Raw genomic sequence first — 14,487 nt, 5'->3', positions numbered from 1 at the left:
CAGATATAAACACTGATGTTTATGGTAAAGGTTAAAATCATCATTTAATGGAACTTGATGCTGGTGAATGTTGTGGCAATTACATTGTGTAACCAATGGGTGGCGACAAACAACCATCAAAATTATGTCACTGAATAGGTTTTCAAAAAGTATCCACCTGTAATGAAACATGAAGTTTTATGTGTGAATTGTTAAATCATTGATTAAAAATAAATGTGATCTGATATACAAGATGGAAGATTTCTATATTTAGCATTATCAGCAACAGTAGCAGAGATCATTTTTCATACTGAATATTTTTTCGTTTCTCAGCTGGTTCTTTCTTGATTTTTTTTTATTAAAATTGCAGGTTCTAAGTTCTGTTTGTTAAAGCCAATGGCTTTTTGCAGAAATATTTTTGTATAAATGGAAAGCAAATGACATGTGTCTCCTCCCTTTTTTTTGCGGATCTGAAAAATGGTCCAATCCGCGACTTAAAAACGGTAGTGTGATCCGAACCATGAGACTAGTGATAACTGTGAAACTGTGATTATTCCTCAGACTATAATCGTGCAACCGAAATCTATAATCGTTGCATCCCTAACTTACACAGACTCTTATTAATAAATCTTCTAATTTTATATTCATTTATTTTTTTAACCATATTCAGTCTGCCAAAAATCATCTTTCAGTAAACAGCATTTTCCTTTGGTAAGAAGAGCATGTGAATAATTTATTGATTTCTTCATTATAAATACAGTGGTTTGAAGAGAGTACGGTAAGCATGGAGCCACCATTGAAGCAAGAATTTTTGTAGACAACTAGCAGACTGGTTTAAATGGGTCACAATGCAGGCTGTAGTTGAAAAGTGCATCTATCACATCACATCACAGGCAGTCAGACAGCGGTAGAAACGTGACTCACCAGAGAGAGAGGGAGAGAGAGATGAATTATTCAAAGCACTGAGTCAATTAACTAGTCCACTAAGCAAAATGTGCAATCTGGTGGTAAGTGGGGCGTGGACGGAGAGAAGAGGAGAGATGCGAAGCTCACACTGCAGTTCACAAATGCAGAAACACAACATGTTGAACCAAACAACTGCTGAAATCTGATTTAGCAATGCCTGTGGGAGATTTATGAAGCCGTTTAACAATCAGCTAGCAGATTTGGTGCAGCAGATGTTGAGATAAGCTGCACGAAACTGGACAAAATATGCAATGTTTTTGTTGAGTATTTTGATAAAGACATTTCCTAAAGGTGCTGTATGTGCGTTTTTGACTCTTCTAAAGAATAAAAACACCATAATATGTTTGCAGATATTTCAGAAATATGCTAAGTGAAAAGTTATGTGCCAGAACGGCCGTCTTTGTTTTGGTTTTTTTAATCTGCTTGATGCCAGTTTGACTTGGTGTAAAACAGCGTATTTGATTCATTCAGTCAGGAAGGCTCTCAAAGCATGCGTACATGACCAAAATGTGACCTCCGGTGGACAGTGAAAGCCCTCAAATGAGACGCAGATTCAGAGTTCCACATGTGATGATTATTAATTAGCAAATAATATAAATATTACTAACGTAAACAATAGGTGAGCAGGTTATACTGTAAACGCATGTCCTTACAACACACTACATGACGAGATTCACAGTGATAAGCAATTTGGCTGTTTGCACCAGACGAAACATGACAGAAACTTAAATACAGCCATTCAGATGCACAGAATAGTGCACTCACTGCACTCCAGCCAAATGGTAGGTTTATAATCTAATTAATACATATTAAACCTCTTTAAAATGATTAAATGTATGTTTAATATTATACAGTTTTCAATTTCAGTCGGTTTATATAATTTTCCAGACCTGAGGTGAACTCTCTGCTGCTGCTTTCAGTAGTATGGCAATAACTGTCAAGATGGCAACTGGTAAGATGGCATTCAGACTCACATTGTAGCATTTAACACTGAATAAAGCACATAAGGTGTACCTGAGCGGATCATTGTCAGTTTTCTGTTGTTCAGCTACAGGAAATAAAAGCAGTTTCTAAAATATAAATTTCAGCTGATGGTTAGTAGAAAAACTCCTTTTAAAGTGGAAAATATTCAAAGATGTTCTTCAAATCTTATTAATTCTGATTCAGACTTAAAAAAACTGTGTCGAGGTGCAAATATTTAGTATTTAAGACACTATGAATGAGTGAAAACCCACGCCATTTTCCTGCCATTAGTGTTTATTTTCAGCTCTGGGTTCATCTTTGGGCTGCTACAGCTCAATAGCAAAACAGCAACTACTGGGGAGGTGGGTTAAAGCGAGTAAGAATCTATCTGATCAGTCAAATTTAGATAAACAAGCAATGCATAAAATAAATGTAATTCATCACAGATGTATGCAATGCGCATATTGCACATAGTATTAGCGCAATAACAATCATTTTGCAATATATTGTGAAGCTCTAGTTTAAACATCCTGAGAAGAGCCACATTTACACCAAAAACACAAACCAGGTTTGAACACACTGGATTTAAAAATCTATTGGACATACTGTATAGGGTTCACCTAAGTTTAAAAAAATGTATGTAGACTTTTTTTTTTGTTGGTTTGGTTTCTCACTTCTGTTCTCGTTTCCTCTTCTTCTTATTTGTAAAATAAAGTAATAAAGTGATATATGTAGCATATTTAGATCCCTTCAGAGTCTGTGTTCAAGTATTTGAATGGTCTTGTTTGGAGAAAGAGCTGATTAGATTGATCTGATGTAAAAATTAAGAGCTCATGTTTCTTATTATCTCTAATGAACTGAGATGTCTCACTGCACGTCAAACCACAGGACATGAGAACTTCTAAAAAAAAAATAATAAATGTAAAAAATGACAGTACCCACGTGTTAGATGGGAAGTATTGGTTGTCAATAGGGTTGCATGATACTGGAAAAATGTCATATTGTTGAGTATTGAAACAATGATATTCCTTAAGACATACAGTATACAGTATACATGGCACATGTTTAAAAAAAATCTAAGATTTATGTTATGATATTAAATTAAGAAGGTAAAAGATGGTCTTCAGATCTAATTCTAATTCTGACTAAAAAACTGTCAAGGTGCAAAATGACTCTTATTGGCTATTATCATTTTCCCACCATTAGGGTTTATTTTCAGCTCTGGTTTCACCTGCCAATTGCAGAACAGCAACTACTGGGATGTAGATAGTAAGGTCCACATCTGGTTGGTCACATTTATATAAATAACCAATGCATAAAATAAATGTAACCTATCATACTGTCTTCGATAAGTATATTTCATATACTGAACTATCAATGTGAAGATGTTAATTTGGAGATAAATAGTTTAACACTAATGGTCAGAATATCAGATTATTCTTTTAATATCTATATCTATTAAATCCAATCTGATCCAAACTGTTCTGTGTCCTAATACTAATTTTGCTACCAAAGTGTGCAATAGAATAAATTATAAAAACTGCAAAACCCAGCAGAAGAGTATAGACAAAACTATAGCATAATACATGTTTTGAAAGCTTGATCTGATCAAATTGGTCAAATATAAAAGGCACCGCCAAATAAGACCTTCAGGTCATTCAAACACTGTAATCACAGTTTTAACCTCACATCATTTTAGAAACTGCAAACATTATGAGGTCTTGCTTTTGAAGGAAAAAAAATTGTAATTTGTATTGATTTTAATAACAAAACAAGAAATACAGTCATTTTAGGCTGCAAACATCCAGAATTTTAGCACATAATTTAGGATGAACTGGCTGAACACTGAACAGAAATAAACTGTACAGCCACTGACAGTATTTTAAGAGCTAACTGCATTTGATTGTCGCTTACCAACAGGGAAAAAGGAATAAAATGGCAGTGAAATATAGGCTAACCATAAAGACAGGAAAAACACATAAAACAACAAAGCAAACCAAAGTAAAGTTCCCTGACTTTTAATGTACCTTGAAGTGCTTTGAAATGTGCATTGTCATTCAATGTTTGACATGATCTCAACTGAAAAATGAAGAGTGGGCGGGGCATAGTGTAGCTCCTCCCCAGCAAATGGCGTTTTGTTTAATCACCGCGCTAAGGCCATTTGATTGGTCAGGATTTGATTAGAAACTGAAGTATGAGGTGATATAAATAAAATCGTTGATACATGTTTATGTTCATTTTATTTCTCCTAAAAGTTAATTGTATCACTGGATAAAAGCGTCTGCTAAATGACTAAATGTCACTGTTTTGGTGCGCACTAGCTTATAGATATCCTAAAAATAATCAATACTGATACTAACATCTAAAAAACTTTAACAATCCATGAAATTCCAGAAAATACCATGAGTGTGGGAACCCTGTGAGCGGCCATCCAGGGTTTAACTTCAGAAAGTCAGCCAATCAGATGCATTATTGTGCTCGAGGGGCAGATAAATCACACAAGCGCAGTATAAGCTCAACGGCAAGAGTGGATCAACATCATTGTGACAAATGATGGACAGACTTGATTAAACTACTGACTTCTCAATCACAGAGACAAACTCAGGATCTGTTGCATCAGGCATTCCTATGAAAGCTTTGAACCATTACAAGTCAAGACGAATAAAACTTGAACTCACCCGCAATCAGTCATCGTGTTCAGAGAACATCTTGTAGAAAATAAAACTAAAAGCTTCTCCCGTGTGGTTCATTTGGTGTGCAAAGGCATAAAAAGCAGCGAGCATCCTGTGAGTGTTGAACATCCCCCTTATCACATCTCACACAAACCTTAACTGATCTCAACACACACACACACACTCACACAGACACAGACATGATGAAAGGCTAATCCAATGAAATGACAGTCAGTAGTGCAATGGAAAAGTGGGTGGTGGTTAATGTTAACACATCCAGTTAACGGCTGACCTTCTTCTGCAGCATTCAGTTTAACCAACCGCATCTATGCTGCAACATGATTCAACAGAACACAAACCTAAATAGTCAAATCTAAAAGCCTGTTCTTTCTCACAGACACAGTTTCTGCAAACTAATCTGTCAGTGGGGTAAACAAATCTACAAGCAAGTTTAATTTCCCTCACTGGCAGGTTTTCGTGCTTGTTTTAAGAAATAAATGAGACAAAACCTCATAAACAAGACCAAAGTTTTGGCAATTTTACAATTATAAAGTTTTAATAATCTTTCTAGTGCTATAGAGAGGTGATAATTCTATCAATCGCAATAATAACATTCACAAAACATTGTCGTGACTAGTGATTACTTTCTAGGGGTGTCAAAATTTATTATTTCTTCTGTGCACCGGGATGCAGACGCGGACAATTCGGTATCGGTTCAGTAATAATCATAACCAGTTATTATGTACTGACGTCATTTATCTCATATGCGCTATAGCTGACTATGGCGAGGGAGGCGTGCGGCTGAGCGTGAGTATTTACAACACTCTAACTACTTAAAAACACAGAAACTGTGCACAATTTCACTGCATGTGTGTTTGCTGGATCAGTCTTTCACTGACACTTACAGCAGAGTCTATTTCACTGCGAATGAGAGAATGAAAGTAAACTCAATTTCTCTCTCTCTTTTTCCCATTTGACCTGCCGGCGTGACTTTTCCTCTCCTTTCGGCTGTTTTACAGCGATACTTCTGGATACAGACACGAGCGCGTGTCTGCAGAGTTTTCTCCACCATGTCTATCATGAATCAGCTGTGATCTAGCGAGGGGACGTTCATTTTAAACGAATCTTTTGTATGACTCGAGAGCGACGAGTCCTTTCGGAGTGATTCGTTCATTTGCGCACGTGCACAATTGTGCAGGGGGAGCAAAAGAGTAGTTCCTTTTTCGAGTTTTCTATCGGGTTTAAGTCGTTCGTTCATCGGGTGAAAGACATTTGATTCGTTCATTTATCGAGTCTTCGGATTTGATTCATCTCTCTTTACAAGCCTAACTTATATGGGTCTGTGTGACGTAAATGAACCACTCAAATTTGAAGACCTGTCAAAAGAGGTGAGCTGATAATCATAGACAAAACACCAGGTAAACAATAAATGAGGATTTTCTCTTTCTTAAAGCATTCTAGTTATGACTTGTTTGTAGTGTGGTCAACGTCTGGGCAAGTTGTAGATGAGTTTGGAAGCAACTTGTAACATTTTAATAATATTTTGGCAAATTGAACGAAATGACTCTAAAAAAAGATTCGTTCATCTCAATTAACAAGATTCACAGGTCCGAGTCAGTAAAATGACCTGAACTTCCCATCACTACTGTGATCGCCGCTTCCGCCTATCAGTGTCACTCATCTGTAAAGAGCGCAGCGCGCAAGAGCCAATCACAGCCCTTTTTGTTGGCTTGTGACCAATCAAAGATGTGTAAGAGAACTGGGTAGACAAGGATCAGAAAGCGAGTGCGATATTTATATTTGTTTAGATTATTTTCTATAAATGCTCGTGTAGTTTAAAGGTACAGTTTATATATCTGACTGTTTGTATTAAATGACAAAATTATATTACAAATAGTATCTAAATATATTTATACATTTTAATACAAGAATTGCTGCTGTGAAGAAAATATAAACCGTTTATGTCGATGCACCAAGATATCGAATTGAACCGAATCGATAGCATGGTAATCATAACCGAACGAACCGTGAGACCAGTGTGGGTTCACACCTCTATTACTTTCAGATTTTCATGATTTTCTCTCAATTATTAATTGCATTATGGGATATTTATCTGCTAGATCAGTGTTTCCCAACCATGCTCCTAAAGGCACATAAAGAGTATACATTTCCATCCTCTTTCTAATTAAACACACCTGAATCAACTCATCAGAGCATTAGAAGAGACGCCAAAACCTCAAATGAGTGGGTCAGTTAAGGGAAACGTCCAGCATATTGGTGTGCCTCCAGGAACAGGGTTGGGAAACACTGATCTGATTACATACTTCACACATTTGCAGATACAGTAGATAATCTGTGTGTTTTACTGTATGTGTAGCAGCACATAATCCTTCGGTAGGACTCAGAGTGCTATTTTAATAACAGGAATAAGTTGAGCACAGTGCACCTGATTGGTGGCAATAAATAATTCGAAAGACACTGAATAAATAGATGGAAACTGCATCTGAACTGGATGGAAAACACAGACAGATACACAGTGTTTACTAGTCATAAGGTGGTGTTAACTTAAAATGCTGAGGGGAGCTGTCATCATCACCAAACCACACTGCAGGAAACTGAAAGAGTGAACACACACATACACATGTGAACAGAATCACACCCACCCACATGCTTACATAAATATCATGATAAAGCCTGAGAGACCCTTTACAGTGCTCGAGAGATAAAGTGTTGAGTGGGACTGTCTGGTCACCAACAAACATGACCCCGCACCACAAAACCAGCCATTTCTCAAATCGAGATTTATACATCATCTGAACTAAAGAAGCTTTCTGTTGATGTGTGGTTTGTTAGTATGGGACAACATTTCCTTCAGATCCTATTTGCACATCTGGAATTTGAGGATTCATTCATTCATTTTCTTTTCGGTTTAGTCCCTTTATTAATCAGGGGTCGCCACAGCGGAATGAACCGCCAACTTATCCAGCATGTTTTATGCAGCACATGCCCTTCCAGCTGCAACCCATCTGGGAAACATCCATACACACTCATTCACACACATACACTTTAGAAAATTCAGCTAATCCAATTCCCCTATAGCGCATGTGTTTGGACTGTGGGGGAAACCGGAGCACCCGGAGGAAACCCACGCCAACACAGGGAGAACATGCAAACTCCACACAGAAATAACAACTGACCCAGCCGAGGCTTGGACCAGCGTCCTTCTTGTTGTGAGACCATCGTGCTATCCATTTGAGAATTCAAAATAATATTAATAATAATAATAAATCCTTGAGAAAAATCATCTTTAAAGTTCTTACTTACTAGGGTTGGGTGTTTGATCGATAAGTAATCGGAATCGACATTCAGAACCCATAATCGCTCTAATTTTTCCTGGATGATTTTTTTTTATTACTTGACCTTCGGGCCACGTGATCCTGCTCTGTTAAAGACTGTGGCCAATTTCTACTTTGGCAGCCACTTTGAAGCCACATCTGATCTCTGGTCAAGTACTGTAGGACGATGGACCCATTACTTTGCACTACATTGATGATGATTGGAAGCTGCACCAGAGATGCCTTTAGACAGCATATAAAACTTGTCAGTGAGCTATAAGTGCAAAAAAATTAAATAAATATATAAAATAATCGTTCATTAGGCAAGGCAAGTTTATTTCTATAGCACATTTCATACACAGTGGCTATTTAAAGTGCTTTACATAAACAGGAATAAAAGAAACAAGTATTAGAGAAATAAAAACAAATAATAAAAATGGTAAAAATAAAAATAAAATAAAATAAATAAAAATAAAATCAGATAAAATGTGTTATAAAAGAATTAAAAATAAGAGAAAAACATAGTAGTTTGATCTGTTGGACGTAGCACAGTGCTCATACAGTAAAGGCACAGCTAAACAGATGTGTTTTCAGTCTTGATTTGAATGTGCCTAATGTTGGAGCACATCTGATCATTTCTGGAAGCTGATTCCAGCAGCGAGGGGCGTAATAGCTGAAAGCCGATTCACCCTGCTTTGACTGAACTCTTGGGATTTCTAATCATTAATCATAATCGAGTTTAAATGTTCAATTAATCGAGATTTTGATTTTAGGCCAAAACACCCAGCCCTATAACTTACTTACTCCCAGAGCCGTTTATATCGAAGTTGATATTTAGCTCCACCATATTAGTGTTTCGTAACATCAAATTTTTACGAGGCGAGTTGTTAGCTCAACACTCAACCCCCCAAACTGGAGGACCAGGACAAACACATGTTCACTACGGACAATTTAGCTTACCCAATTCCCCTATAGCGCATGTGTTTGGACTGTGGGGGAAACCGGAGCACCCAGAGGAAACCCACACCAACACGAGGAGAACATGCAAACTCCACACAGAAAAGCCAACTGACCCAGCTGGGACTCAAACCAGCGACCTTCTTGCTGTGAAGCAACATCGCTACCCACTGCATTGCCATGCCACCCCCTTTAAAGTTCTTCGCAATGCATATTACAAATTAAAAGTCAAGTTTTCATACAGAAGAACATTTACAAAATGTCTTAATAGAACATTTATTTCCTTCACTTTAATCTTCAAATGATTTTTGACATGAAAATAAAAAGTATATTTCTGACACATAGTGTTGGCTATTTCCAAAAATATACCCATGCAACAAACGCCTGGTTTTGTGCTCCAGAGTGACTATCTGCAATGACTTTAATGCCACATTTACTTCAGAAGATGGCATCTGAAGTGGCTTTTGTGTGGTTTGGACCATTTAATGCTCCTCATATTTAAAAGCATTATTACATTTGTGCAACAACTGCAAGTGTGTATTTTAATACCAAAAATGTATATTGAGCAGGCAAAGAACAGCCCAGCTCAGCTCTGCATTGATACTAGGGCTGCAACAATACAGACTTCTTTCATTCTCATGTAAAAGCATCTCCAACTTTAGTGCTCACTGATCAGATATTTACTCACAGGGAGCCTCGTTTCAGCACTTGGACATTTCAACATGCACAGATCCAGTTTAGTGAGTAATTCAAGGAATGGTGGAAAAGCAAAACACAATATTTACATTTTATTGCAACACCGAAAAACTGCAATATCCATATGCATATTGAACTGTGAAGATCGTAGCGAGTGGTTCAAGATTATACAGAGTATTGCAGCATCCCTAATTAATACACATTTAATTTGATGATAAATAAAAACTAAAAGATGATGTTTGAATATCTAATGTTCAAATTTAAAAAAGAGAAAGTCTGTAAGTAAACAGCATCAAACTAAAACATCTAGTGGAGTTCATTAGGCCGACAGGCTCTTTAACCACTTAATTAGCTCCACCCAAACACACAGAAAGCCTTTGCCAGGTCAGTCTGGATGTGTTTAACCTTCCGGGAACAAACAATCAGACTAAACCGAAGCTCATGAACATCCATCAAACTACACATCAAAATGAATCAGAAAATCAGTCAGAGAATCATCTCAACCTAAAAATCTGTGATCTTTGTCACGTCTGATCACTTTATGACACTTTGCTTGCATGTCTTCTGATAAAAAAATGACATATTAATTCACAGTTAACTTAGCATCACACAATAACAAACTACAGTGAAAATCATATTAGCAGTAAACATGATCCATAACAGTTGCTCTCTACAGATTGTGTGATGTGTGATAATATAAGATTAAATTATACATGACTGCACCAATAAATACATTACACACTATTTACCATGGTTTTGGACAACTACCATGGGTATACTAAAGATTTATTTTCAGTCATTGTATCTATAGTAATCACACCAATGTACCATAGTTATACAATCTCACATAGTACTGTAGCTCTGGAACTCAGCAAATAAATAAATTCCATTGAATATTTCTGATTAGTAGGGCCAGATGGAATCTGCGGACGTTTTTTGCGATTTCTGTGGAGAATTTTGGTAAAAATCTGCGGATTTCTGCGGAATTATTTTGGGAGTATCATAACTAAAACCTTAATATGTGTCTTTAATGTAAACTTTAATGTTTAAAATGCAAATCCAATTAGATTCACTTTATTTGGTAAACAAAGCAAGTCTCTCATATAATATATCTACTAAAGGACAGAGAATATTACTGTACAAACTGCATCGTACATAAATCAGATAAACATTTTCATATTAGTCAAAAATAGTATTGTAATTAGTTAAAAAACTGAATAAATATAGATTTACACACATTTACTCAAGTAAAAAAACAGCATTAAAAAGCTAAAAAAAAAAAATTTAAAAAGCTAAAAATCTGCTGAATTGTGCGGAAATTCTGTGTGCGCAGATTCCATGTGGGCCTACCGATTAGTAATCCAAAATACAGTCAATCTACAGGTTACTCAGTCAGGACTAGCCAATTTGTCTGTTTCTATTATTACACAACATTTTGCCAGCTACAGATCCCGATATAGTCAATCAGAGCAAGACAAACGGTCTAGAAACCCTGAAACCTTGTAAATAGGAACTAGTAAATGCCTAGTAACACACAGACCATAATAAGTCTAAAGATCAAGATATAGTAATAAATAGAGGGTTTGCACTTACATAACAATATTTGGTCAATTATGCAAAGCCATAAAGGAGATACGACAAAAAGACAGCATTATGAATTGCATGATAATGTACTACTGAATTTGCTGTTTTGCCTATTTGTGCTGTTCAGACATGGAATAAAATCTGTGGAAGTTGCTAAATCATATAGATAGGGTCAATATTTGCAATATTTTGACACATTTGATTTAATAAGATAGTAACTTACCATTTTTAACAGCAATAATCAGCAAAATATTCAGGTTTTGTTCAGTTCCGTGGCATTGTTTACATTTTGCTCTCTAAAATGGCTGACTAGTGATGCATCATGAACACACTTATTCAGTCCAGCAACTAAAAACTATCAGTACTATTAAACATGTGTAGTAACCAAGACTGTTTAGTATCCCAGACCAGCCTAGTAAATGGTGTGAATGTGTTGAAGAAACTCCAAACAAGCAACGTATGTGTACAGATCGAGAGCTAGTAAATATGTGTAGCAACCAATAAACACCCTAGTAAATCTACAGATCTAGAATTAGTTCATGTGTTCTGGTTTACATTTCTAGTAACTGATAACACCCTAATAAATTTAAATATCTACAGCTAGTAAATGTATCTGTCAACTAAATATAAACCAACCTAGTAAATATGTCTAGTGAACAAGAAGACTGTTTTGCAAACTAGAACAGCCAAGTAAATCAGAACTACTAAATATCCAGTGCCAAATAACACCATGGTGAGCTCAGAACTAGTAAATCTGTCAAGTAACCCATATCACCCAAGAAAATCTACAGGACGAAGAGCTAGTAATTATGTCAAGTAAACCATAATACGCTCATAAATCTACATACATTCAGTCATTTTCCTTTGGCTTTGTGCCTTTATTTATCAGAGGTTGCCACAGCAGAATGAACTTATCAAGCACATGTTTTACACAGCAGATGCCCTTCCAGCTGCAACCCAGTACTGAAAAACACCCATACACACTCACACACACTCATACGGCCAATTTAGTTTCTCCAATTCCCCTATAGCGTATGTGTTTGGACTTTAGGGGAAACCGGAGCACCCGGAGGAAACCCACGCCAACACTGGGAGAACATGCAAACTCCACACAGAATTGCCAACCCAGACGGGACTCGAACCAGTGACCTTCTTGCTGTGAGGCCACAGTGCTAACCACAGAGCCACCAATCTACATACATAGAAGTAGTAAATCTGTCTGCGAGTGTCTAGTAACTAAAAACCACCCCTTTTAATATGTCTAGTAACCATTAAGCCTGTCTGTATAGTAAATCAGTAGTAAATCTGAACTATTACATAGTAATTTATAACACCCTAAATCTAGTAAAAGCTAGTAAATCTGTCTGCCTAGTAAAACCAGAACACCCTGGTAAACAACAACTAGTAAATGAACATGTCTATTAAAGAGACACCCAGTTCTGTCATCATTTACTTAACCTTTACACAAAAGAAGATATTTTGAAAAATGTTGGAAACCTGTAACCGTTCAATTCCAAAGTATTTGTTTTTTTCTTTCTATGGAAGTCAATGTTTCCAGTTTATCTTGTTTTAGAGTTCAACAGAAGACAGATACTCACTTGTTTACCCCTTAAGAGAGAGTAAATAATGAGTATTTTTTCATTTTTTGGATGAACTGTCCCTTTAAACTTAAGAACTACCTAGTAAATATATAAATCAAGAGCTGGCCACAACTTTAGATCTCAATTCAAATTATTTACGAATTTAAGAGCTTGTTTTTAATCTAATTAAACTTCAATTAAAGCTTAAACAAACCCACCGAGTTTGGTTTATGATTAAAAACAAAGATTTACATGGTAATTCAAAAAGTTTGGCTAGAAGAGAAATGGTCGTGCCCAAGTGAGCCTGGTTTTCCTCAAGGTATTTTTTCTCCTTCACTTTCGTCAATTAGTGAAGTTTGTTCCTCGCCACTGGCTTGCTTGGTTGGTTTGGGACTTGTGGAGCTGCGCATGGATGGATTTGCTCTTCAGTGTTTGGACTTTCAGCAGTGAAAACTAAACCACACTGAACTGAACTAAACTAATTTATTGAACTGTAGCAAAGCAAAAAAACACTTAATTGACCTTAAAAAATTGTTTTAAGCATCTAAAACCCGCTTATGAAAGTCTGAAGTTACAGGTTTCCAGTTCATCTTGCTTTCGGGTTCAACAGAATACAGAAACGCAATGGTTTACAACTTGAGAAAGAGTAAACAGTGAGTACATTTTCATTTTTGGATGAACTATGCCTCCTCAGAACAACCTAGTATGTGTGTGTGTGTGTGTGTGTGTGAGTATGTATATATATATATATATATATATATATATATATATATATATATATATATATATATATATATATAAATTAAGAGCTGGTCACAACTATAGACATCTATTCAAATCCTTTAAACGTTTTAGAGCTCGTCTTTAATGCAATTAACCTTAAATTAAAGCTTAAACAAGCCCACTTACAGTTTATGATTATAATAAAGATTTACACCGCTCACCTGCAGATCTGCGCCCTGCGTACGGCAGTCCATGTAGTTCTCCCAGGCCTGGGACAGATCAGCCAGGTGTGAGCTGGCCATGTCCAGCTGACCGCCACCGGCTCCGGTTCATCCACAGCAGCCGAAGAAACCCTCAAATCCAGCGGTTAAACCGGAGCTGCGACCGTGCCACATCACTTTAATCGGTGTCCATAACAGACGCAAAGTCCGTTAAATCCGTTACCGCCTGCAAATGTGAAACACAACTTTTAAATATGCGTATGGCGGGAACTGAGCTCCATATTTAACAGTGTATGCACAAATTACAGTTAAAAATGTCGGTTGATAAATCCAGTAGCGTTACTGACAGTTGCTGTCAAGTTAACGTTGCAGCAGTGTAATATTAGGCAGGTTTACTCAAGTTAAAGCTCGCATTGGCTTTAATTAAACCGACATAAACACATTAATCATAAATAACTGTCGAAATGTGCAGACACGGACTCTGTTTGCGTGTGTTCTGAATCCTTTCAGCAGGCGCAGAATATCCCACAGCACAGCTTAGGCTAACACTCATTGATTTACTTCTGTCAAATATGAAGCCACACAAACGCCAGCCGGCCATTTTTAATCATCACATCCATGCTGCTCATCTGAAATGCTCCTCCGAGACGCGTACAGTTAAATACAATAGCAATTTACCTACCTTGTCTCCGGTCTTCCTTCTAACATATACACAAGCAATTTAGATGAGAAAAAAATGACATGCAAACAGTACAGGAAATAACGCCCACCAAACAGAATTCTAAACAGCTATTGGTCGCGCGTCCTGTCA

General features: G+C 36.7%; 1 protein-coding gene across 2 annotated transcripts in view; it reads right to left on the bottom strand.

Moving 5' to 3' along the window:
• Positions 1–14,411, bottom strand: part of lyst (lysosomal trafficking regulator) — a 190,463-nt gene extending 176,052 nt beyond the window's left edge. For both annotated transcript variants that reach the window (XM_056470332.1, XM_056470333.1), the window contains exons 1-2: positions 14,359–14,411; positions 13,677–13,902 (exon numbers count right to left, since the gene is read on the bottom strand). In XM_056470332.1, coding sequence (XP_056326307.1) covers positions 13,677–13,757 — 81 coding nt within the window. In that variant the 5' untranslated portion in view covers positions 13,758–13,902; positions 14,359–14,411. The remainder of the gene's footprint in view (positions 1–13,676; positions 13,903–14,358) is intronic.
• Positions 14,412–14,487: the final 76 nt, after the last annotated feature.

The sequence above is a fragment of the Danio aesculapii genome, chromosome 13 (genome assembly GCF_903798145.1).
Source record: "Danio aesculapii chromosome 13, fDanAes4.1, whole genome shotgun sequence".
In the NCBI taxonomy this organism is placed as follows: Eukaryota; Metazoa; Chordata; class Actinopteri; order Cypriniformes; family Danionidae; genus Danio; species Danio aesculapii.
This window is presented reverse-complemented; position numbering and strand designations above follow the sequence as displayed.